The 25,015-nt window shown below is 35.0% G+C and overlaps 1 protein-coding gene across 2 annotated transcripts in view; it reads left to right on the forward strand.

The window, feature by feature from the left end:
* LOC145681103 (putative phosphorylase b kinase regulatory subunit alpha) overlaps positions 1 to 22,778 on the forward strand; it is a 147,011-nt gene extending 124,233 nt beyond the window's left edge. Inside the window, exons 23-26 of one of the 2 annotated variants that reach the window (XM_081752511.1) lie at positions 1,667 to 1,819; positions 3,116 to 3,169; positions 4,117 to 4,320; positions 13,966 to 22,778. In XM_081752511.1, coding sequence (XP_081608637.1) covers positions 1,667 to 1,819; positions 3,116 to 3,169; positions 4,117 to 4,320; positions 13,966 to 14,187 — 633 coding nt within the window. In that variant the 3' untranslated portion in view covers positions 14,188 to 22,778. The remainder of the gene's footprint in view (positions 1 to 1,666; positions 1,820 to 3,115; positions 3,170 to 4,116; positions 4,321 to 13,965) is intronic. The other variant, XM_081752510.1, reaches the window with a different exon arrangement.
* The last annotated feature ends 2,237 nt before the right edge of the window (positions 22,779 to 25,015 follow it).

Genomic DNA, 25,015 nt, shown 5'->3' on the forward strand with positions numbered 1-25,015 from the left:
CCTTTAGCAGCAATATACTTATTAATCACTCCTGCCATAAGTCAAGAGCCCGGTGCCACTCTTGTCTTAGAATGTTGTTGATAAAGTCCATGATTGATGCTTCAGTTTTTCTTCTGAGTGGAAACAATGTCCCCTCAAATGTTTTTTAAGGTTAAAGAAAAGCCAGAAGTCTCATCTAGTTAAATCAAGGGAACAGGGAAGATGCTGAAGTATTTTGGCATGATTAAACTGGAAATACCCCAGTGTTTGCTTTGCAGTATGCGAAGAAGCATTATCGTGATGGAAAATTAAACCTTGGTTTTTCGGGGATTCAGGAACATGCGATAAAGACATTGTTGCGTACCAGTGCTACAGAAGAACACCGTGTACATGACTTTCTTCATTCAAAAAAAAAACTTGTCTTTGTAGATTCATACACAGCTTTCCTGGCGAGTGGCTCAATCACAAAATAGTATGTGGATTTCAACACCTGTAACAGTTTTAGAAATAATCTAGTGTCTACTTCGATTTAAAAGATTTTACATACAATTGTGACCTTCTCTGCTTTTTGGAAGCCTGACAATTGGGTTCCTACCGAGAAACTACATTTTTCAGTTGCAGATGTTCGTGTGAAATTGTGCACTGAATAAGATCCAGTACCTAAAGCCTCCTCCATTATTTAGAATATTCATCGAGGATTTTTGGATACCATGTTTGGCACAACAGCCACTAACAGCGTTGGTCTTCCTATATGGGCTTCGTCTTGCAAGGACTTCAGACCCCTTTGAAAATTATTATACCGTCTAAACACTGCTGTATATGCTGGAACAGTATCAGCAAACGCTAACCTTAACCTATCGAGACAGTCTTTTTCTTTTAGGCTAACGCGAAAGTCATAGCTCGATATGCTTCACGTGACAGCTTCATTGCCACAACGAGAATGTTAACACTGGATCACAAATATCACACTCGTACAAAAATCAGATATCCACGCTGAAATTCCTCTTGTCTTCAATTTTCTTGATGTCTCATCTGTAACGAGGAAAAAGGGAATAGCTATATCTCTTATAGTTTCCGCCTATTTCGAAATATATGGAGTGCCCCTCGTATACATTTTAATGAAAAGTATAAAAGAAACGTTTTGACTATTGTAAACTTTTATTTTGATTAATAAAGTTATTGTTATATAAGCACATTGTTCGTATAAATTACCTCTGTCCATATTTAATGTTGAATTCTTTGTTCTCTTTCTACTATGGGAAATTCTTACATCCTCAATCTTAAATTGCGAAACTATTGAGTATTTAGCCAACCCTAAACCAGCTCATTCACCTTCTTTAGCATCTGTAATGTGTTTCCTAATTCTTATCTCTATATTTATTTTGGTCATATCAATATATAATATTCACAATACACTTTATTGACATCATAGACCATTCGTCTTTGTCTGATATATTTTGGAGTCTGTTAAGGTTCTTTAAAATTTCAAAAGTTTCCACACTGTAGATATATTTTGTGCGAAACTACGATGAAATCAAAACAATCATCCAATTAAACATAGAAAGAACACATGTAGTGAGTAAAATTTTTCTTTCCTTTCGATAATTGTGTAAATATTTAACTACATTTATGTAAATAATGTTAAGCATATTGTTAACTTTCTTAAAATCATTTCTCTGTTTTACAGAAAAGTCAGATTGGAAGTATTTTAGGAAAAGAAGATATAGAAGAGCAAGAGCCAGATAGACAAGGCCAGTGGCTTCGACGCCGGCGATTAGACGGTGCTCTCAATAGAGTTCCAAGAGGTTTCTATCCACGAGTATGGTCTGTTTTGGAAAGAGTAAGTTACAAATGCGAGTTAGAACCATACCAATTAAAATGAATACTGTTTTATCTCCTAAATTAACTATCTCAAAAAATGTTCTTCAATAGTTACTCTTGCGCTCACACAGTTCAATATGTTTGTTGATGATTTAACTTCGCTCCAAATTGAGATGGACATCTTATATGTAAATGATTGTCTTGTAATGTATAAGAAGAAAACACTAGGAAAGCTCAAAGAAATCACTTGTTTTAATCATCGTCTCCCTTATTCTAAAGGGCATAATCGGGGGACATTAAACTGAAAGATTTCATTCCCTTCTATGAGAGGGGTAAAAATCTTAATGTAATATCGAGTAATTTAAAACTCGAATATCAGAATTTCGTGAGTAGTTAATGCTAGATACAAAACAAACGTCTTTTACCGAAGTGGTGGAAATCATCATCTTGGTACCTAAGATATATATGGTAAATGACCTAAGATATATATTTATTCACATAAACTATACTAATAAAGCAATTTTAAAAGCAATCTTCAGGGTTTTAAAAGTGTGTTATAAGTAAACTATTGAACTTAAATCAGTGTTGAATGTATTCCGACTACAAATGTGGAAGAACAATACTATATGTTGAAATAAACATGTCACTAGGTTCTAATTTTATTGAAATGTAAATTTCATGTAATTTAGAAAAATAAATACACTGCTGAACAAGACTGCACTTATTTAATATAAAAACACATTTACACGTGACGTTTCGATCTTCTAGCCAAGACCCTCATCAGACTTACACTGTACATGATTGAGTGTACGTCTGATGAGGATCTTGGCTAGAAGATCGAAACGTCACGTTTAAATGTGTTTTTGTATTAAATAAGTGCAGTCTTGTTCAGCAGTGTGTTTATTTTTCTGATTTTATTCGCAAGACGTATGACTATGATTGTGTGTCAGCATGTAATTTAATTTATGCGAGGCACAGTTTTGAAATACAGATTGCCTATATAAGGAAAAGTAAACTACTTGCCGGTCAGCGTGAATGAAGACACAGGAGGCGTGCGCGTATGTATTTGTCGTGTTACCCGTGGGGCATAGGTGTCAGAAAAAAAGAGAAAAAAATATTTCGTGTAACACTTATTTACTAAGGTAGATTCAACTGTTTGCTTATAATGAACTTGAAACTCTGAACATCATTTTGAAAGCCCTGCATAATTATATCTTATTTCATGTGATTGCTTAAATTGTCTTATCGTATTTTTAAGTTTGAGAGTTATGAAAACATCTTCCATTTTTTAAAATTAATATTATTTTATTTCCAGTGCCAAGGTTTAGCAATAGAAGGAAGAGTTCTGCCTCAGAATCTCACTCAAGAAGTAAGTAAATAATGTTTTCCACTTGTATTGTTTAATATTATATTCATAGAAAAATACAAAAATCCCACAATAAACATAAGAAATTCTTTTGAAAACAGTGTTTGTAGAGGATGTACCGAGAACAAATTTCTTTAGAGGAGGACACTTGGACATTGTTCTTTTTCTTTTCTAAACGTAATACAATTAAAAAAATACATTTTAAAGTTCGTAATGATACAAAATACTATATAAAAAAAGAGATCAATGTGCGAGGCCTGATCAACAAAAACTGAGACTGATTATTGTACCGCAGTTTCCTTTGTTGCCGAATGCCGACACGTTTGATAGTTGAAAGTGTTGTGTTTCATGTATACTCTCACTAGGTGGCAGCGTTGTCGTGTCGGTAGGTTGGGAGTAATCCGCTGCGTTTTAGACACTGCTTCCATTTCGCCTCACAACGTTCTGTTTATGTGCATACAATGGAGGTTACGCTAGAAGAACAGTATGGAGCAATAAAGTTTTATTTTCGGTTGAACCATACAGCTTCTGAAACATACGAAAAGCTCAAGCAAGCTTGGTCCGAAGTTAACAGTCGCGGTACCCAACGGGCACAAACACGGTACATATGGAGGTGATCGTGCATTGTTGCAAAAACACTACCATATGTAATTCGCAACACTTCTCTTAGTTTACGTAATGTTAATCTTCGATGCTCACGGACAATCACAGCAGCAGTATTGATGTTTCTTTCTGTCACAGCAGAGACCGAAACACCAGGTCCACCTTGCTTAACGCGTGAAACTCGTCCTTCTTTGAATTCTTTGAACCACGAAACACTGTTGCGTGAGGTAATGCACTTTCACCGTAAGCTTGCTTGAGCTTTTCGTATGTATTTAATATTTGCAAATAAAACTTACTGTCCGTATATTACTTGTATTTTAAATTTCTTTTTAATTTTTTTCCCCTAGATGACTCCTGGAGAACTGAAATTTGCATTAGCTGTGGAGACAGTTCTGAATTCTATTCCACAACCTGAATATCGTCAGCTAATTGTAGAAGCTCTCATGGTTCTCACCTTAATTACGGAATACAATGTTGCATCTTCCTTAGGCGGTATCATTGCTGTCGAAAACTTAGTTCATAAAGCGAATAATATATTCCTAGAAGATCAGGTAAATAACAGATTTTTTTAACACTTATTACAAATTATAGAATATAAATAATTGTTTTGTACGTTTACATATTAGAAAAGCTTTGTGTCTTAATACTCAGGCAAGATTATTTTTCACTAATTGAAATTTCGTTTCCTTTATATATATAAGGAAAAGTCAAAAGATAAAGGGAATTTTGGAATTTCTCGAACTAGTGTTTGGTAACACTGCTAGTACCCAGCGCTGAATTAGTGTCATCTGCAACACTTCTATGTAACTTGTCACTCTTATTCCCGCGTTAGTCGTTGGTGTGTAACAGACTGTTAAACATGGCACCTCCATTGTGGATCTGCACCTAGAAGGAAATGAGGCCAGTGATTCGCTTTTTGTTTGCGGAAGCTGTTACACCTGCAGAAATTATTCGTTGAATGCAGACGCAGTATGATGACAGCTGTTTATCGCGAAGAAAGATCTGCGAATGGATAGAGCGTTTCAAAGAAGGAAGAACTTCTTTATGATCACGTCAAAGACTGAGGGTAGTTTGAAAGTCGTTCGGGGTACGGTGATGGAAAACAGACGAATCACAGTGGACGAAATCGTTAATACTTTACATATCAGTCAGGGGAAGAAGATTTGCAACCGATACAGAAATCTTGATGCGGTGCAAAATTGGCTACAGTGCAACCGAAAAACTTTTTTTTTTCGACGGAATTAAAAAACTTGTGAAACGTTGGGAAAAGTGCGTTGGAGGGAAGGGAGAATATGTAGAAAAACAATGTATGTTTCAGTTTTCCATCGTTAGAATAAATGTACCTTTTCCCACGCCCCGCGGCCTTTGGTTTGACAATGACAGAGATTGCATCAGGACATAAAATTTTAAAACCAGACAATTAGATTTAGGATAATCAATTTTGAATTGGATAATTCATATACATGTTAAATAATATCTTGCCTAAAAACTTCATGTTCGTGTAACAGTCTCTCTCTGTACTGAAGTACTAGTTGTCGATTGCAGTTTTCGGATCAAAGTCCTTAAAGTGAAGGAGCATTGATTGACAATTATGTTACTTAGTGACAATTATTTTCGTGAGAAACAGAAACTGCGGAGCCCTGTGAGTTCAGGCAGAAACCCTTCCTACTGAACACTGGTCGCCAGCTCTAAATTTCTAGTCGCCAATGGCGACCTTGCGACCGGAAATTTTGCGCCCTGTATTATAGCCATGATTATGGTATTTGCAGTTATTACGAGAACTGTCGAGAAGATAGTAACCTTGTTGCTTTATGGCCGGGTGGCTACAGCGTGTGCTTTGCGTGCGTAGCATCCTGGATTCGATTCCCGGTGGGAGTAGTAACCTCCAATATAATATAAACCTGAGTAATGGCGTTGATCCCATTTTAAACACCAGGTCACAGTGCTGAAAAGGGACATTATGCTCTAATCAACCAATCAAATAGGATCCTTTTATGTTGAATAAATATTAAAAAAATAAGAAGTTGGTTGGACGAACCGTTTAATGTTGGAAGTACGCACCGTGAGCTATCATTCTACGTAGTTACCCATGGTATTAGAGCACTTACTGCATAAGAAGACAGATTTTTATCTGTAACTTTGTCATGTGCTGCTTCTGCCGCCAGGCCATTGGCGAAAAAAAAAAAATGTTTGCAGGAAGATAGGAGACAGCATCCAGGGTCGCCTGGCTTGAGGGGTTTCGTACAAGTTGCATAGCCGTAATGGTGTTTGCCTACGTGTTCTTGCGAGCAGTTAAAATGAACCGGAAAATCGAGAATCTCGGCAAATGTGAAGTAACAAATGCCATTCGGTTTTTGCACACTAACCGTGCTACATTCATTAAATCGTGAAAGTTTGATAGTGAAAGGGCCAACTACCATAACGAACATCCTGGCTAGCCGTCTATCATCACAGATAAATTGCTGCCTAATGTGGGTGAAGTTATACAAGCCCCAATGCGCAGTTACCATATTTTCGCGGTCCATAATGTATAGTATCGTTAACCATCATCATAATTTCTTCCAGTAACAAACAAACAAACAAACAAAAAAAAAAAAAAAAAAAAAAACGTATTGACGGAAGTTGCATTGATATTTTTGACACAATAGCTTAACTTCAAACGGAAACGTTGAAATCGATTTTTGTTTCCGGCTTGTCTCCTGTTTATGTATGTATATAATATACTAGTATCATTCAATCTGCTTCGCTGTGTTCAGGTGTCTTTCTATCACTACTAGTGTGTTCAAGAATGGAGAAATTAGAATAAATTTACCAAAAAAAAAAAAAAAAAAAAGCTTTGAAGTGATAAGAAAATAAATAAAAGTTAACTCACAAAACGAAGTAAAAAATATAGCAACAGTGAAAAATGTTAGCAGAGGGGTGACCTACTGATGTCTCTTACAGTCTTGGTACAAGTTATATACAAATTAAAATCAATACGCATGCGCATTGACCATTCGCAACAATAAGAAATCAGCTTTGCAATGCAATGGACATTTGATCGTAGATGATTATCAAAGTAAATTGATAAAAAGCTCATCTCAACTTAAGTGTTGTGTTCAAAAATTCATCAGTTTTGTCGAGAAAAGACGATATGAAACATCGATCTCATTTTTATATATAATGTCTTTGCTCGCCATAAGAATGTGGAGGGCGAAAAGTGGCAGATTGTAGGTAGCTAAACAGCATTAGCCATAAGCAAAAGCGTATCAGAATTACTTTCTTTCAGTTACTGAACGCCAAACATCAGTTACAGGCGACAGCATATAGCTTTGAAGTTTTTCAGAAGCGTTACAGTTGAAAGTACATACTTTTCAGGAATTGATTTGTAGAATCATTCGAGGGTTGTTTCTTTTTCTATCTTTCAAATGCCTTTTCGGCCCCAAGAATACCAGCTGTATCGAAAGTTCGGGACCATAGGCATATTTGGTTTTGTTAAGGTGGGCACACTCACGAATAATAATAATAATAAACTTTATTTTACGTGCTGAGAACAGCTAGAATACAGCAAAAATACAGCACTTTGTCTTATTCTACAATATTTTAGCAATGAATATATAGTACCAGTGATAGAATTATGTTTACATTTATATCATAAATTATTAATAATAAAAACATTGACAGTGTAGTGTACGTCAATTATTAAAACAAAGAAGTGTCAAAAATTAAAAGTAAAAAAAAATCAAAAAATAAAAATAAAAACTACTAGGTTATATTTAAAATTCTAAAATAAAGTCATATTTTAAGATATGCATTCATTATAGCTTTCTAAAATCCTACAGATTAAAATATGTTTTCTATTATGCGGTTGCAATAAAATTTTTGCCCTTGTACCATATGTTGGAACTTTAAAATCAACATTTTTAAAAATATAGTCTGAGGTATATTGGTTGTCAAGTAACTTTCCTACAAATACAGATTCAATCAATTTTCTCCTGTCAGCCAGTCGTTCCAATTTAAAATACGTTATCCAATATTCATACGTGCTAGAATAATAGTCAAGTCCTAACTTAAAACAAAGTATTCTAATAAAACACTTTTGCACCATCTCGAGTTTGTTTACGAGAGTTTTTGTTAGACTGTTCCAAGTCGCTGATGCATATTCTAGTTTCGACCTTACCAGTAATTTATATAAGACTACATATGTATTTGATTGACAGAAAGCAGGCCATTGATTAAACAGGTAACCGATTATTTTTCTTGCTTCATTACATACATTTTGTATATGTTCACCAAAGCGTAGTGACCTGTCAAATGTTACACCTAAATCCTTTATTGTGTTAACTTTCTGTATTACAGTACCTTGTATTTCGTATTGACTTACATAGTATTGCGATTTGTTACTGTAGGTCATGCACTTAGTTTTCAGACAATTGATACTCATACCGTTATCCTTGCACCACATAATGATTCTATTTAAGTCATCCTGTAGCCTATCGTTGTCCTCAATATTATTTACTACACTAAAAAGCTTAATGTCATTAGCATAAAGTAAAACATTTGAATGATTTAAGACTGTTGGTAAGTCATTAATAAAAATAGAGAAAAGTAATGGGCCCAGAGGAGAACCTTGAGGAACACCGTTACTAATGCTGGCTGAATCTGACATGGCATTTCCAATTTTAATTTGGTATGTTCTACCAGTCAAATAGCTTTCAAAAAACTTTAGATACAAGGGTGTTACACCTGTATTTGACAGTTTTTTTAACAGTAATCTATGGTCAACTGAATCAAAAGCTTTACTCATGTCAATGTATATGACATCAGTTTGTGATCTACTTTTCATTCCATAGTAGATAAAATCCGTTATTTCACAGATTGGTTACAACTGATTTCCCTTTATAAAAGCCATGCTGTGATTTTTGCAATATATTTTTTACATTAAAAAACAAGTATTTGTGAATGATGGTTTCAAAAATTTTAGAAAATATGTTCAATAAGGTTATCGGCCTGTAGTTGTTCGGATTTAACTTGTCATTATTCTTGTAAACCGGTACCACATGTGCATGTTTCCATTTAGATGGGAATGACCCTGTTCTTAATGAGGTATTGTATATTTTTGACAAGACTGGAGCTATTTCTTTCGAACTTGCTTTAAGTATATAATTTGGAAAGCTCCCAGGTCCTGAAGATGCTAATGGCCGAAGTTTACCTATTACTTCAGTAACATCATTTTCACATATTACTGGAATCGTTATATTATTGCTGTTCAGATTACTAACTACAGCACAGTCTAGGGTACTAACTTTTAAATTAAAATTATTGTAAAATACATCTTTAAAAACTTCAGCAATTTGCCTTGTCCCTGTAATGGTGGTACCATTGAACAAAATTCTATTTGGTACACTTTTGTCTTGAGACTTTTTAAAGTTATTCCAAAAATACACTTTGTTGGTACAAATACTATTCTCCAGCTGCTCAAAATAACATTTTTTAAGTTTATTGTACATTCTTTTAACATTTTTTCTTAAAACCGAAAATTTTTCATAAATGACTAAATTACCAGTTTTCTTAAATTTTACAAAATATTTTGTTTTTTTATTAATTAATGCTTTTAACTCTTTAGTAGTCCAAGGAGCTTTGTATTTCTTCTTTTGTATAATATGCTTTCTCGGTACATTTGGTTTCAATATATTTTCCAAACAATCTTGCAATAATACCGTACTGTTATTTACATTTCCTGAAAACCTATCTACTTTCATCTCATTTTTAATGTCCTCGTATAATTGATAAAAGTCTGCTCTTACATAGTCATATAACTCACCTTGAGCTTGAGCTGTATCTGCATTTAAGAAATTTAACTTTTCGTCAACCTGCCATTCGAATACGAAAGATGGGTGAAACCTATCTACCTTGACTAATGGACTCACATCAAACCATATTGAGCATTCAGTAATATCAGTTAGAACAAGATCCAATATATTGTACGGCAACTGAGAGTCGTATGGTCTATTATACTGCTTTAAGCTAAATATAGACGCTAACTCTAACATCTTCTCAGCTTTTGTTTTTAAATAAGAATGCTTAGTTTTTACGATTCCATTATGCCAATCAATACCTGCAGAATTGAAATCCCCAAGAAGCAACATTTTCAAACTTTTTTCAATTAATAACTTATTCAGCCAATCACAATAATTTACAAATTCTTTGGGTGGCAAGCTAGGTGGAATATAATGCAAACCTATTAATATTGGGGGATCATTGGGTATATATAACTTTATAATAATCACATCTAGGTTCGGAAACGGTACCTGTACTACGTCATACATTAATCTTTTATTTACAAACATAATACAACCTCCACCTGTACTTTTATTTGTCAGTTGAAGGTTTCTGTCTTTACGTAAAACTGTATATTGCTCAGTAAGCTGTTCAAAATGAACTTTGTCATGATTAAACCAACTCTCAGATATGCATATTAAGTCATAATCAGTGCAATTAACTTCGTCAATAAAGTCTGATTCTTTACTATTTAAACCATTTACATTTTGATAAAACAATATAATTGACTTATCTAATTGATTGCTCATTATGTTTCTATTTAGTTTAAACAGTATTTACACACACAATATTATCTCTGAGTCTTCCATAGAATTCAGTAAAAAGTACTCCTTCCGGCCATACATTAGCATTCAAAATATCATCAAAATTATTTGACAAGACGGAAACATAAAAGGAAGAGTAGCTGTTGTATTTTGTTTTTAATTTTACACATTTTTGTACGTCTATATCAGCACTGTCTTTAACAAAATTCGATAATTCTTCACATGTAACGGTCGGATCGAGTCTTGTAACAAAAACTGCTTTTGTTTGTGCTTTTTTGTTTACTTTTAGCTTATCACTCACCTTTTTTCCTTGCACCAATGTTGATCTAGTTTTGACAGGCTCACGTGCCTTCGTGTTATCAGAAACCAAATGCTTTCTTCTATTAACTCCTGCTTTTTGCACAACTTGCCACTCGGTGTATGTGTCTTGCCTCGGGGAACTGACCTTGGCACTGCTAACCTGTATACTATTGCTATTGCTTTGGGGTTGTTGTCCTTGCACCTGAGTTGTATCCTGAGGCGGTTTGTTTACAATTTCAGCATACGTTGCGTTTGTTACTGTGTTGGATTTTTCTAACAACTGAACTAACTTCACATTTTCTTGCTTGAGAGAAATGACTTCAGCCTTAAGGGTTTCATAATTATCACTTACAGTTTGTAAAGCTGCCAGCACTTCTTTCAAACATGCAGACACAACACTACAACATTTGCTGCAGTTCACATTTTCATTTTCTGTTTTGTAGTCACTAATTGAGTTATTTTCAAATTCTTCTTCGCTACACGACTCTATTAATGAGTTATCATTGTTACTAAAACTTCAGATACTTTCGTTGTCTTCACAATAGTTGGGGTCACTACTGTGTTGTCGTCCCTCTTCTTGATGCAATCATGGCATTTATATGTTGAAACACCTTTTGCCATGTATATTTCATTCTCAACACGTCCAAATTTCAAACAATTTTTAACATGAAATCGATTTTTGCACACACAACAAGATAAAATCAACTGTTTGCCAAATATTGGCTTCCTGCATAACGCACATGGATCTTCAGCCGGCGCCATGTTGAATAATAATAATAATAATAATAATAATAATAATAATAATAATAATAATAATAATAATAATAATAATAATAATGAGTTGTTGGAAATAGGTAATTTTGAATCTAAAATGGATTTTTTTCAGTCGCACCAGCTGTTTGAGCTTCACAGGTTAGGCGCCCTATGTTTAATTAAAAAACACCGTTTCCAGCTCAGCAGCCAGTTCGAACAGAACGTTAGAGCACTCAAAAATGACACGGGGAGTGTGTACATTTTTATGCGAGGAAACCTAGAACACCTCGAATCCGTTTGTAGAGCTCCTTCGTGGCTAAACATTTAACGTACGCGTCTGTGGCGTGGGCGATCTGGGTTCGATTCCCGGAGGGAGCTCATTGGTTCTAATTCCACGTTAATCAGTACTACCCTGCTAAGCGAAAAGGCCTTATCTCCATTTCACATCGAGAAAATAAGCAAAACGCGTTTTGGCTTAGACTGTACGTTCAAATTTGTTGTATTTCAGTAAAACTTTATTAAATATATTTTCACAATCTAAAATTTGTGTGGTAATACAGTTAAATATTTTTGCTTATGAATTGCCACTTAAGGTCTTTTTGCTTACTTACAGTTACAGTTTTGAACATAAGGTAAACACTTATGACGTCATTACCCCCTACTTATTGGTCAAACCACGTCAGTTTTACTTTAGATAGATGCAGAATTGTACTACGAACACTCCCATTCTCGATTTTCGAAAAATGTGGAGTTAAGGTCTTTTCGCTTAGGACGGCAGAGTAGGCCCCGTCTCATATAGCTCGCTTTTGAAAGGGACGTTAAACTCCAAATCAACTCAACTCGAATCCGTTTCTCAACAATGTTGTATTGTTGGTATGGTAAAGGCTGAAGAGAAGAGCCTCTGAACTGGCAGCATTGCATTTTCATTTAACATAGCGCACCTTACCAGTGCGGAGCCCAAACGGCTGGTACGATTGGAAAAATTCCACCTTTTTACATTGAAAACCACCGTTTTCCAACAACTTCGCTCTGTTTTTATTTTTTTCGTATCTTAACTCTTAACCAAGTGTTCCCCACGTGTGTCTATATTCGAAGCACAGAAGAGCTCCCTCGTGGCTAAGCGGTTAGCGTACGTGCCTTCGGCGTGGGAGACCCGGGTTCGATTCCCGGCGGGAACTCTTGTGGTTCGGATTCCACGTTAATCAGTAGGTCCACGTCTCATATAGCCTCGCTGCTGAACGGGACGCTAAACTAAAATCAACTCAACTCGAAGCACAGGAGAATATTCATTTTAAGTGTGATAATAACATAGGACTAGAAGTGCACGTAGCAAATCGTAGAAACATAGGTCACAATACAGAATGTTTCTGAGTCCTTTTATACAAATTGAAGCATAAATGAAAGACTAGCTACTCGGAAATAATCCTAAAATCTTTAATGAGTATACAACTCTACAACAATGAGGTTTGTTCAACAACTTCCTAGGACAAAAAACTTTTAATCATGACAGTTTGAAAGCTTTATTGCTATTACGAGGGTAGGTCAAAATTTATCCGTAATATATCTATATTTTTTCTTACATTGTTCATACTGACCTCTATCCTCGTTTATTTTATTGCTATGCTGTCGTGCTCATGCTATGAAACTTTGATCCGGCTCCATTTGTCTTTCTTGTGTTGTTGATACATCAAGGCCACTTGATTAGCAGTTTGCACCAAAGAGGAACAACAAGCAGTGATCCAGCTTTTGTGGTCGAAAGGTGTACCAGAGACCTCAATCCATAGAAGACTTTCGGTACAATACGAGAACAGTGTCTTGCCGCAACAGACGGTCTATGAATGGATTGAAAAACTGAAAAATGATCGCACAAGAGTTACGCATGAAAAAGGATTCGGACGACCATCTACGGTCACAAACGATGACAACATTGAGCATGCACATGACATGAATCTGTTAGACGGACAAGTGACTATTGATGAAGTGGTAGATCGTCTGGAAATCAGTTATGGTTCCTGATACCCCTTCCGACCACAAAAACCTGATCACTGATCATTGCAAACTTTTAATGAAGTGGCCATGATCTATCTGCGACAAAAGGAAAACAAATGGAGAAATTACCATCAAACTTTCATAGCATGACCACAACAGCATGACAATAATAAACGAGAACAGAGATCAGTATGAACAATGTAAGAAAAGTTATGCCAAAATTGCGGATAATTTTTGACTTACCCTCGTAAAATCATTTTAAATTATAATGAGTGTTCCCTTTAATTATTGGTGATTTTACTAAATATTAAACAGTATATTTCATTTCAGTGCCCTTTACATTAATTAGTACTTTATTCTAAGCAATTTATTGGTGAAATTTGTGAATTTTATTTCGCATATTTTAAGCTTTCAATATAAACGTAACATTTTGATAGTTACTACATAAACTTGCTGTCTGTCTATTTATCACACCGATAACAATATTGGATAACTAATCGAAAACAACCTTACGCATTGCGTAGTAAATATTACGTATAATTCATTGCGTTCTTTTTTCTTTCTTTGTAGATGAAAGTTAATGGAGACGCTACCTTGTGTTGTGCCAAACCCCAACGGGAAACTACTTCATCAGGTGGTCTATTATGTGGAGGTGCTGCATACATTTGCCAGCATTTCTATGATAGTGCTCCAAGCGGTTCCTATGGGACTATGACATATTTAACCAGAGCAATGGCTACAATTATGGATTGTCTTCCAAGAGATGGAGACTTAGATTGTACCATTAGTTAATTCATTTTTTTTTTCAATTGCCGAAAGTGGTTCCTTAGTAGTCAGAATCACAAGATAGTAAAATGTAGTTTATTTTATCTGGCTTTGCATAGCCAATCTTGGTCTTCAACACCAGAAGTCTATATGTTACCGGCAAATATATGAAATCGGACATTGTTAACAATACTTTAGGCGAAGTGGGAAATAATTTCATTTTATTCATTCAGATCGATCCGTTGAGGAATACATTCCAGTTATACAATGTACACGTTATTTCTGTAATATTTCAAACTTACGTAGTATATTGATATGCTACAATGCTACATGATGTTAGCGAAATTTTTAAGATTTGTAAGTGTAAAATGCAGAAATATGTGTAATTGTAATTTACGTTGTCATAACATACAAGAAAGTCTGTCCTTTATCCGAGAAATTCAGCGTTGTTAAAAACAAGCTGTATTATGCGTAGGGATTTGTCCATTTTTTCTACAAAGACCGTTCGGAAAGTAACCTCCGATTGGTTAAAAAAAGAAACACCAAAGTAAATACGAAGAATTTATTATATACATCTGAAAACTACTTCTTCGCTCTATTTTTCAACATCGTCTCCATAAACATTCAAGCGTTTATCATATCTCTGCACTAACTTAGAAATTCCACCAGCAGAAAAATCTCCCGTCTATGACCGCATATTTCAGCTGCTCATCATCACCAAAGAGCTTAGATCCAAACCACTTTTTCATATGCGTGAAGAGCTGATAATCGCTGAGTGCCAAATATGGGAGGGGCAACTTTTCCATCAATTTTCTGAACGAGTTCATCAATGACCACTGATGGCCTGTCACTCCTTTCTTCATCATGAATGTTTGTTCGTCCACTTTTAAATGAACGAACCCGTTCACGAACAACTCCTTCACTCGTCACACTTGGTCCATACACGGCACCCAAAGTTCCCGACTGCTGCCGCATATTGTTTACCGTAAGAAAACGTATCACAGCTCGCACCTCGCACTCGGCGGGGTTTTCTATTGCAGCACACATTTTGAGACGTTACAAAAGTGGAACTAGTGATCAGACAAACCTTCACTCTATCACGACTGGATGCAGACTGATGTACCGCTCACGTCTGTGCAAAGATAGTAGTGCTGCCCCCACTACTTCACGCAGGGAGCACATGTGGTTCGAATTCCACGTTACTCAGTAGCTCCCGTCTCATATAGCCTAGCTGCACGTTAAACTCAAAATCAACTGAACTACTTCACGCACAGTGACTGTTCGGAGGTTACTTTCTGAACGCTCCTCCTGCTTTATGACTATATATGAAACTATATATATTTTATAATTCATATTCACTATATATGAATCATTAGAATTTATAAAGGTATCAAATTGCTTACCTTTATTTGTACATGATTCACATGTAATATCTGTTACAGTTTTTTAAAGTTAAGGTACGTTAAGGCAGAATTGCTATCATTATTAGCTATAACGCTAATAAATATGTATAAAAGCATTCTGAAGAAATGTTACTTAGTTACTAATTTTATTTTAAACCAATCACACTAACTTTAACAAAAATTTAAGGTAATATAAATTAAAATTATTGAAATATATAACCAGAAACTATTAAACTATATAACTATTGTTCCTAACTTTTATGCTTTTAATTTCTACTTTGCCTGGGTATATTTAATGATGCCTGAAATTTTTACTTTGCCGGTAATATATATGATACTCATAAAGATTTAAAGTTCCAATTTTTGAAGAGAAAGTGACCCAGACTTTCTCATACAAAACTTGTTTACTGTACACAAGTTTGATTTGTACTCTGTTCACGAGGTGAAATTATAAAACTGCCATAACTACTTTTCTGATTATTTGTAAAGAATGAGTATATTGTATATATCAAATTTCAGTACATTAGTAATATTAGCACTACAACGATAATTCACGCAAACAGCAGAATATATTTTGTAATTGTAGAAAATAGTTGTAGATATTATTTTAGTACCATATTTCTAGAAAGTACTTTCTTGATAATTCAAAACTTGTTACATTGTACAAGTAAGTTGACTGTTTGAAAAGCAGTGAGTCTAGCTGTGAAACAGTTCTCCTAGGCGATGGCACTTCCAAGTTTCTCTACATTCTCCATGTATCGTGACGCATTTTTCTCAAAAGTACTCAGACATTGATGAGATTCAGAGAAAAATCAAGGTTTGATCGCATATTTCACGAACAGTCTTTACTATAGAACTGCTACCTTTTCAGATGTTTTGAGTGTAGAGAAAGGTTGAAGTCTGATGGTTCTAAATTCGGCGGGTAAGGTAAATGGGATAATAATGGGTTCATGGACATGATGCAGAGATATACAAGCAATCTCTTCTTCTCTACGGAAAATCAAATAACGAAATCCCTTCTTCGCCCCAGAAGATGCAAACTATCACCTTCTTTCCCTATTGAAACCTGTTCAAGAAGCTTTTTTTCGGAACTGGTGATATAACGCGCTTCCGTTGTCTAGATTGGGAGCTATTCTTTGGGTCGAAATGATAGATTCCTGTTCCATTTTGAATTAGGAGTTCAGCGTGAAAGCTCGCAGAATGCTTCCCCAACAGCTGCACTTGTAATTATTTTTGGTCCATCGTGAGATCTCGGGACTTCCTTCCTGTGTGACATGGTTAATGGCATGTACACACTTTGTCGATATATCTACACATTGCACTATGATCCTGCCAGTTGTACATCCATCGATAAGATGATATATATATATATATATATATATAATCAGCAGCCCACCTTATGCGGTCACTATGACAGCATGTTGTCTCTCAATGTGACTTTTATATTAGCATGGTCCATGATAATATCATATAGAAATGAGTACCAAATGGTCACATGATTATGTAAACTCTCCTTATTACTGGAAGTCACCTCGACTGATTGGCTGCACACTTTTCCACTGCGTAGCGCTGCCGAGCTGGGCAGCCTAAGACGAGGATTATGGAAGCGTCATTCTCCTGCGGCGACTTCTTCACAGGTAGACTTACTATTTTTCACATGTTTCTCATAAAATAAATTTGCAATAATTTCCAATAATTTCTGTGTGAACATCAAATGTTTGCCCCTAGTTTTTGGAAATATTTACTAAATACTTCTCATATTTTGGAATATAATGAAGAAGAGATGCTGACAATATTTTCATAATAAACAGAGTTCATATTTTTGACATCCAGTGAAATATTTATATACTTTGAAGAATGGTTAAATACAAAATTTTGCCTATTTTTCCTATACTTATATTGTAGTATAAACATAAATCTGCCGTTTTACTTGTTATATTTTCATGATGTATATATTTATATATAAAAATTGAGATCTTTTTCTTTTTATGATTGGATACTTTTGATATTCGATTAAGTAGTGAAAACGTAAAAGAGCTACAGCTACAGCCTAAGTTAGCTACAGAACGTAAAAGTTCAGTAATTTTTCAAATATTGTTTAGAATGTACAGTAAAACCTGTCAATTTGGTCACCTGCTCATCTTGGGCTGGTTCGTCTTCAACCTGCATTTTCCCATAAGACATTGTTACGTATTACTGTGTAAGTTAGCCATCTGTCTATCTCAGAAGTTGGTCAAATTGAAGCAATGTTTACCCTATGATGATAATGATAAATTTACCTGCGTTTCTTGTCCACGCAAAGTACCATTTTGTTATTTTTCTTAACTCTTTCTTATTCTCATATGAGAGGCAGCTGTTTTGGTAAATCCATTAGCTATATCGACTCCTTTCATCAGTGGGGAGCTTTAGTAATTTCGGAAAATTCTCAAGGGTAAAGCTAACCATCTCAATTGCCAATTATTGGCAACTGAGGGCTTGTTGAAAGGTAGCGGAGGTTTTGAGATATGAAGATTTTCTCAAAATATCTTTCGCTCCAAGGAAATATTTGTAGCTCATTGACAAGAGGTAGACGATACCGTACAAGAACTACAAAATGAGAATGTGCATATGTGTCAAAAAGAATGAAAGAAATATGTCTAGAATTAACCACCATAAATTACGTATCGATGCAAGCAGTCCCGGTTTCGATTCCCGGTGGGGTCACTCGGTCGAAAAAGTGTAAACGCTTTTTCAGGCCAGCCACCCTGAATGAGAATTCCCTGGGTTTTTCTCATTCACACTAGACAAATACCGGGGTGGTACCTAACTTACAGGTCCCAAGCCGTTTTTTTCCTACCCCAATCCTCTCTTCCTTCCCTTTCTCCGAACAGTGTGCTCGCCGATGGACGTCATCCCTCGAACGTGACGGGCTGAATGGCCATAGATGCTGAAAGCTCAGAAATCTAACCCCCCTCCCCCCCCATAAATACGTAATTTTTTCTAGTACTGTATTTTGTTATGATTACCCCATATACATTATTTAAAAGTAGCTGTTATGCCGTTGCTTATTAAAATTTTACAATCGACTAATACTAGAAATCGTATTCAAAAATACATCAATCACACTTATTTTCTCTAAGTCGGCCACTTTTCAATGGAACCGATGGTGGCCAACATAGACAGGTTTCACTGTACTTTCAAACTAATCAGCACATCACAGATTTGTGTGTGTCATAGCACTATTAACTTGTAACCAAAACAAGATTGTAAAAAATAGTTCTTTAAATGCTATTAACTAGTACAAAGACAACGTGAATATATCCTTCTTATCGTTTTGTTTAATCCATTTAGCTTCCTGTAAGTTAAACAAAATGGCCACTTTGACTGTAACGTGTAGGAATATTTATTTAAGAGAATATTCACAAGGCATAAAAACATTCAGTTTCTCGATCTATCGAGCATTATCTTATTGAATAATAATATTTACGTGAAAAAAATTTGAATATTTTTTTTTGTTAAATTTATGGAGGATGTGAGTGGTTCTGTACATCACCAAGTAATTTATTATACAATTTAGTACCAATATTATTCACATTACGAGAACTAACTAATGTGTCATAGTAATTTTGTTCTGAGTAATTTGTATTTTGTTATAATTATGAACATTAGAACTGGTTTTGATATTTACTGACATCGCTGTGTATAAAAATCGCTTGGTTGGATTTTAATTTAGCTTCCCTTTTAGCAGCGAAGCTATATAAGACGTGGAGGTATAGCTTAATGTTGGATCCCAACCACATGAGCTCACCGGGAATCGAACCCGGGTCTTCCGTGCCGAAGGCGTTTACGGTATCCATATAGCAACGAGGCAGCTTGTATAAAAGTTGTATGATGGTTTTGACACGTTACCTACTCACGAAAACTCAAAATGATAATTTTTAATATACATAATGATGATAAAATAATTTATCGTATGTGACATATATTTCTAATTTTATTATTAATATTAGTGTTGAAAGTGATGATGGTTGGTTCTTTAAAGATCATTCCTAAATTTGAACACTCTATTTTAATATATTCCAGTGTACCCTATATCTTATGCTTTGTATAATTTGCCTCGAATTATGAATATTAGAACATTCAAATCTGACTCTCATATCGTATTAAGATCTGTGAATTCGTTGGTTGATTGACTAGTTTCACGTCCCGGGGAATTCGAGGTTCTATCCGAAGCCAAAACCCCTACCGGGAATCGAATCCGGGTCCAGAGATGCAAAAAGCATGCACTCACTCATGAAGAGGACTGTATAAGTTAATGTAGAGAAACGGACTTCTAGTTTGCTAGTTGTGAGTTAGATTAACTCGAGAGTCAGGTCCTATTCCCGGTGGGAGTTCATGTAATTCTGATTTCAAGTAATTTGTAGGCCCATGTTTCATACAGTCTCAGATGCTGAAAGGGATTCCAACTACAAACTAGTTAAGGTTAACTTATAGGATTATTCTGAGATAGACAAACTATTCGGGCTAGAAATATTTATTTAATCACACAGGCCTGGTTACTGATCACACTGTTACTGATTTGATCACTTTTTTACTTCGTTGTTGTTCAATTCCGAATTACAGGATCGGCATTTAGGAGTAGGAATCGATTTAAATTGTATTGATATATAATATTAAGGTATAGCATGTACAGAAGAGTATGGAGACAATCTTTTAACTGTTGGTGTTTTGTCAGTACAGTGGATCATGAATAATTGACACCATGGTTATAGCAAGCAGCATGGAGTACTCGATGTCGAATAGGGTATCACAAGATAATGCAATACTTGAAAAGTACTTCTTCAAGTATACTGTCTGTGCAGAGTAGCCCATGTCGAAATGCATTTGATACTTTGAAGAAAAGAATGAGTTAAGCAATTATAGCATCAGTCAGTATCAATAAAATAATGGTTAGTTAAAATATGGTATTCATATTTTTTCTTTTATTAAATGGAAGTTGTATTTTTCTTTCTTTTTTTCTTTCTTCCTTAACCTTAATTGAGGTTTTATATTTTTAGATAAGATCTATGTTCCAAACCCTTATATCACCGAGTTTCGTTGTAAGTAACTGTTTTGTAATCTGATAATTTAGTGTAAAAATTTATCCAAATGATGGATGGTGATGACAGATGGCGGATGAATTGAAGCTGTAGTCACCATGCAGTATTTTCTAATTGGAAATCTGTAACAGAATTCTTTATACAGAGTGTTTCAAAACAGCACCGACGTTTAGGAGGTGATTCCTGACACTAATATAAGACAAAAAGTATAGACCAACCTGGGTGCACAAATGCTTCCTTTCGGGGTTATAGGCTACCGAAAACATGAAAGAATGAACTTTAAAGGTTTAAAGGTCCATAGCTCCAAAACAATGCTAACTATCGTAGTCGGCTCAAGACTTCACTTAGGAACTAATATGTGCGCTATCCAAATATTCAAGTTTCAGAATCCTGTGGTACTTGCGCAACAATTTTTATAGAGGCAGTTGGAGAGTACTTCAAATTATATGCCCTTAACCAAACTCCCTCTATAAAAATTGTCGCATGAGTACCGCAGGATTCTGAAACATGTATTTTTGGATAGCGCACATATTAGTTCATAAGTGAAGTCTTGACCCAACTACGGTAGGTCCCATAGTTGTGGAGCTGTGGACCTTTATTTTTTTATTTTTTTTATCTCATGTTTTCGGCAGTCTATAACTCCGAAAGGAATCATTTGTGCACGCAGGTTGGTCTGTACTTTTTGTCTTATCTTGGTGTCAGGAATCAGCTCCCAAACGTTACCGGTGTTTTGAAATACCCTGTATATTTAATGCTTACGTACATTGTTTCTGTTGACACTATTATAATAGTAAAGCGATTGTAAGTTCTCATTTGCATTGGCATTAGTACTTATTTTAACTTCTGCTGTAATCATTGCTTGTTTTGGTACACTGTATTGCACATTTGAACATTTTAGAATTTCAGGTTCGAGGTTTGGAAAATGAAATTAAATATCAGTCATTAAGAAAATGAATGAGAAAATATATCTGTTATGCAAGCTTCCAAAAATTGACTTAGTCTACTATTGCAGTCTGTTATTCGTAGAACATTGTATATAAAACTTCACAATTATAGCGTTTTTATATGCCATTTTCATTTAATTTCAATTCGAACAAGCATTTGAATAATTTGGTTGCAATTCAGCAGTTTGAAGTTAGGTTGTTACTAGTTTGGTTTTGTAAAATAAAATAATCCAAGTTGGTACATAAGGATCATTATAGTCAAATCGGCATATAACATTCAAAAGACAAGATATATCTTCGATTGATATGTATATAGATTTACGGACAAAACATATTGCTCAATTGGTACAACTTAAATGGCATATTCATATAAAATTGTTCCTGTAAGTTAACTTTTAGTGGAAATGCCTGAAAGTTTGGTACTCGTAGAGTCTCAATGTATTTTAAGAGAATGGTAGAATAGTCAACTGATATTCAACTGAAGTAGTTCTGATACATCATAATTCTTAAAAATAATAAATAAATAAATTAAAACAGTTTTTACTATGTTGGAAAGTTGAATAGATGAACTAGAAAAACCGTATTACTTTTTTAGGTACGGTAAGCGTTTAAAGTTCGTATTTTTCGACCAATAATTTGGTCTGAAGTTCAGAAATCATAACAATATTATTTATCTCAGTATATGCGGATGCCGTTTATGATGTCCATATTCGTAAATGGTAAGAATTACGAAAAATAAATTAAAAACTCTGCTATTCGTATTTTATTGTTGTCCAGGGTTTTTACGTCAGAGTTTGCGACAGTGGAAATAATTTTCAGTATGAGCATAGAATGAAATGGCTGTTACGTTTGTATATTTGTGTAATCAAGTATATTGTTGCTTCAGTTAAGAATAATGCAAAGAAAGAGTTAAAAGGCATTTTATGATGATTATAATGCTATTGTTCACAATAAACATACGGAATCTCATCTCTACAACAGTACAAAAAGTAAATTTTATATAAATTTCTAATACAAATGTCATCTAGTCAGTTTTCTATAGGTAACAGGAAAATAAAGAGCACAACATTATGTTGATCTTACTTTATTCAACTGTAAAAAGATGTGGTGTATAATCAAATTATGTGCAAAACGTAATATCTGAAATATAAAAGACAAATAAAATGGTTTGCATTTTCTGTGTTTAGCTTTTATCCTGCCTTTGTATAGTCTCCTTAATGAGTGAATATCTACTTTATTAAAAATACCTAATATATTCTAACATCAACTCATTCATACGATTAATAAAAATAACTTGAATCTGCACATATTTGGAGGCGACTTTATTTTACAAATACGTATATAACATGAAATATCAGAGTTTCAATTTATTAGTATGTCTCCTAAGATGAAATGCCCATTGTTCATTCATAGCCAGAATCAAGGAGTGAAGATGAGAGTTTTAGCTGTGCGCATGAGTGTAGATTGTTTCCCTATCTTTCCGCTTGATAGCACCAGTAGCAAAGATGGCAACGCCCGAACAGACAGTCTTAATGATTTAAGTATGGAAAGGATTCGCCAATTATCGGTTGTATATGCGCTGCGTCTCAGAAGGCACATGTATTGAATATTTCTAGGCAAAAACTGTGTAAATGTTACTCTTTCCATTTTATGAATGATTCACTATTTTTAGTCCAAGTTACGAAATACTGCACAGCTTTAAAACCCCGATATCCTCTTATGTACACCCTGTATAATTAAGTTATATCGCTAATTGGCGAATATCCGTATTACGACAAACATACTTAAAAATAATTAACGAAATAATGCAAATACCCATGTACTGCAACAGTGCGCCTGTCTTGTATTAGTATTGTGTTGGGTGATAGTAAGTAGTGCGCTAGGTGGTGTAGTACGGATCCGTGTATGAAGACATAGGTAGAGAAAGATGAGAGACTTTCCGGTTTACAAAGACCGGATTCTCCCATTTGCGAGTGTAGTCTTAGTAGTAGAAGTGTATCCAAGAATGCTAGCGTGTTAGGTGTATCGAGAATAACAGTGCCTAAGATGATAACAGTATACAGAACTCGTGGCAAGAAGACATAATCAGAGAAGAAGAATAGTTGACGGAAATCAAACCTAGATGAAAGGGAACTCCGAGCATTATTACGAAGAACCTTAGAGCTAATGCGAAACAGGTGATAGAGGGAGCTCAATCAGCATCTGGGACGACCTGTTTCTACCATCACAATCCGACAAAAGCTACATACTCTCAACAGCGGGATCATGTTCAGATTTTGAAGACTGATCACTGCCAATAACGCGGTAGTACGAAAACTATGGTTCCAAGAACATAAAACATCGATCAGCGATGACTAGAAGAGGCAAATATGGTCCGATGAATCATCTTTATCCTTGTTTTCAATAAAAGTATGACAGACGCTCGAACAGTTGCATGCTCTGAACTGACATATTCATTCTGTTAAACATGGCAGAGGTTCTGAGCTGGTGTGGACCAAACTTTCGTGGTACTCAGTTTGTTTTAGTATTACTCTCAAGGGACAAAGTCCTATCAGGGATTATGCGAACAGTTTAGATGACTAGGTGCATTCTATGGTACACAAATTCTCTAACAACCATTACACAGTCTTCAAAGATGACAGTGTGCTAAGGTACACAGCAAGATCTATGAAAATCTGGTTTTAAGGAATTTCCAACATCTCCCCTGGCTCCGACTTGACTATTAAATACTTGGAGTTTTTTTCCTTCGTCACCTCTGACCCAACTGAGTGCTGTTGTTTACTATTCCTCTGAAAATGATTAACGAGTTAGTTGTATGCGTCAATTCCGAAACTGTACCACATGCTAACAAAGATCCATAAAGAAATCGGTCAAGTATAAGTGGATAGGGTAAGACCCCCAACTTCCAAGTTCCATTATTTAAATATGACAAAATAACTTTTCTCGGTAATTTTTGATGCATTATATCGTATATTTTCTTTGGGATTTCCTAATCATCATCTCTGCATGGAGAAAAATTCAGCAAAGAATAAAGTAGTAAATGAACTCCCCCTTTTCTTTTATGTTCCATAATTTCATTTTAACATAATATTATGTATATTTTCTTTACACCCATTATCCACAGTGCTTGAAACTGACATCAGTTAAGAGGGAACGGTGAATTTAGCCCCCGAATGTGGGATGGACGGGAACTCATCCCACCCCGATTTTTAAAAATGCGTTTCACAGTAACTTTCGTAATATATATATATAGATATATATAGATAGATAGATAGATAGATAGATAGATCGGGTGTTGCAAAATAAGTGTTACAACTCTTGGGAGGTGACTCCTGCCACTGAAACAAGAAAACAAGTTCTCTTGAACTTTCGGCTATCGGACATAGTTTCGGATCTACAAGGTGCCGAAAGCGTGGGAAAATGACTTTCG

This window comes from Thermobia domestica, chromosome 3 (genome assembly GCF_964235325.1).
Source record: "Thermobia domestica chromosome 3, izTheDome1.hap1.1, whole genome shotgun sequence".
NCBI classification, from domain to species: domain Eukaryota; kingdom Metazoa; phylum Arthropoda; class Insecta; order Zygentoma; family Lepismatidae; genus Thermobia; species Thermobia domestica.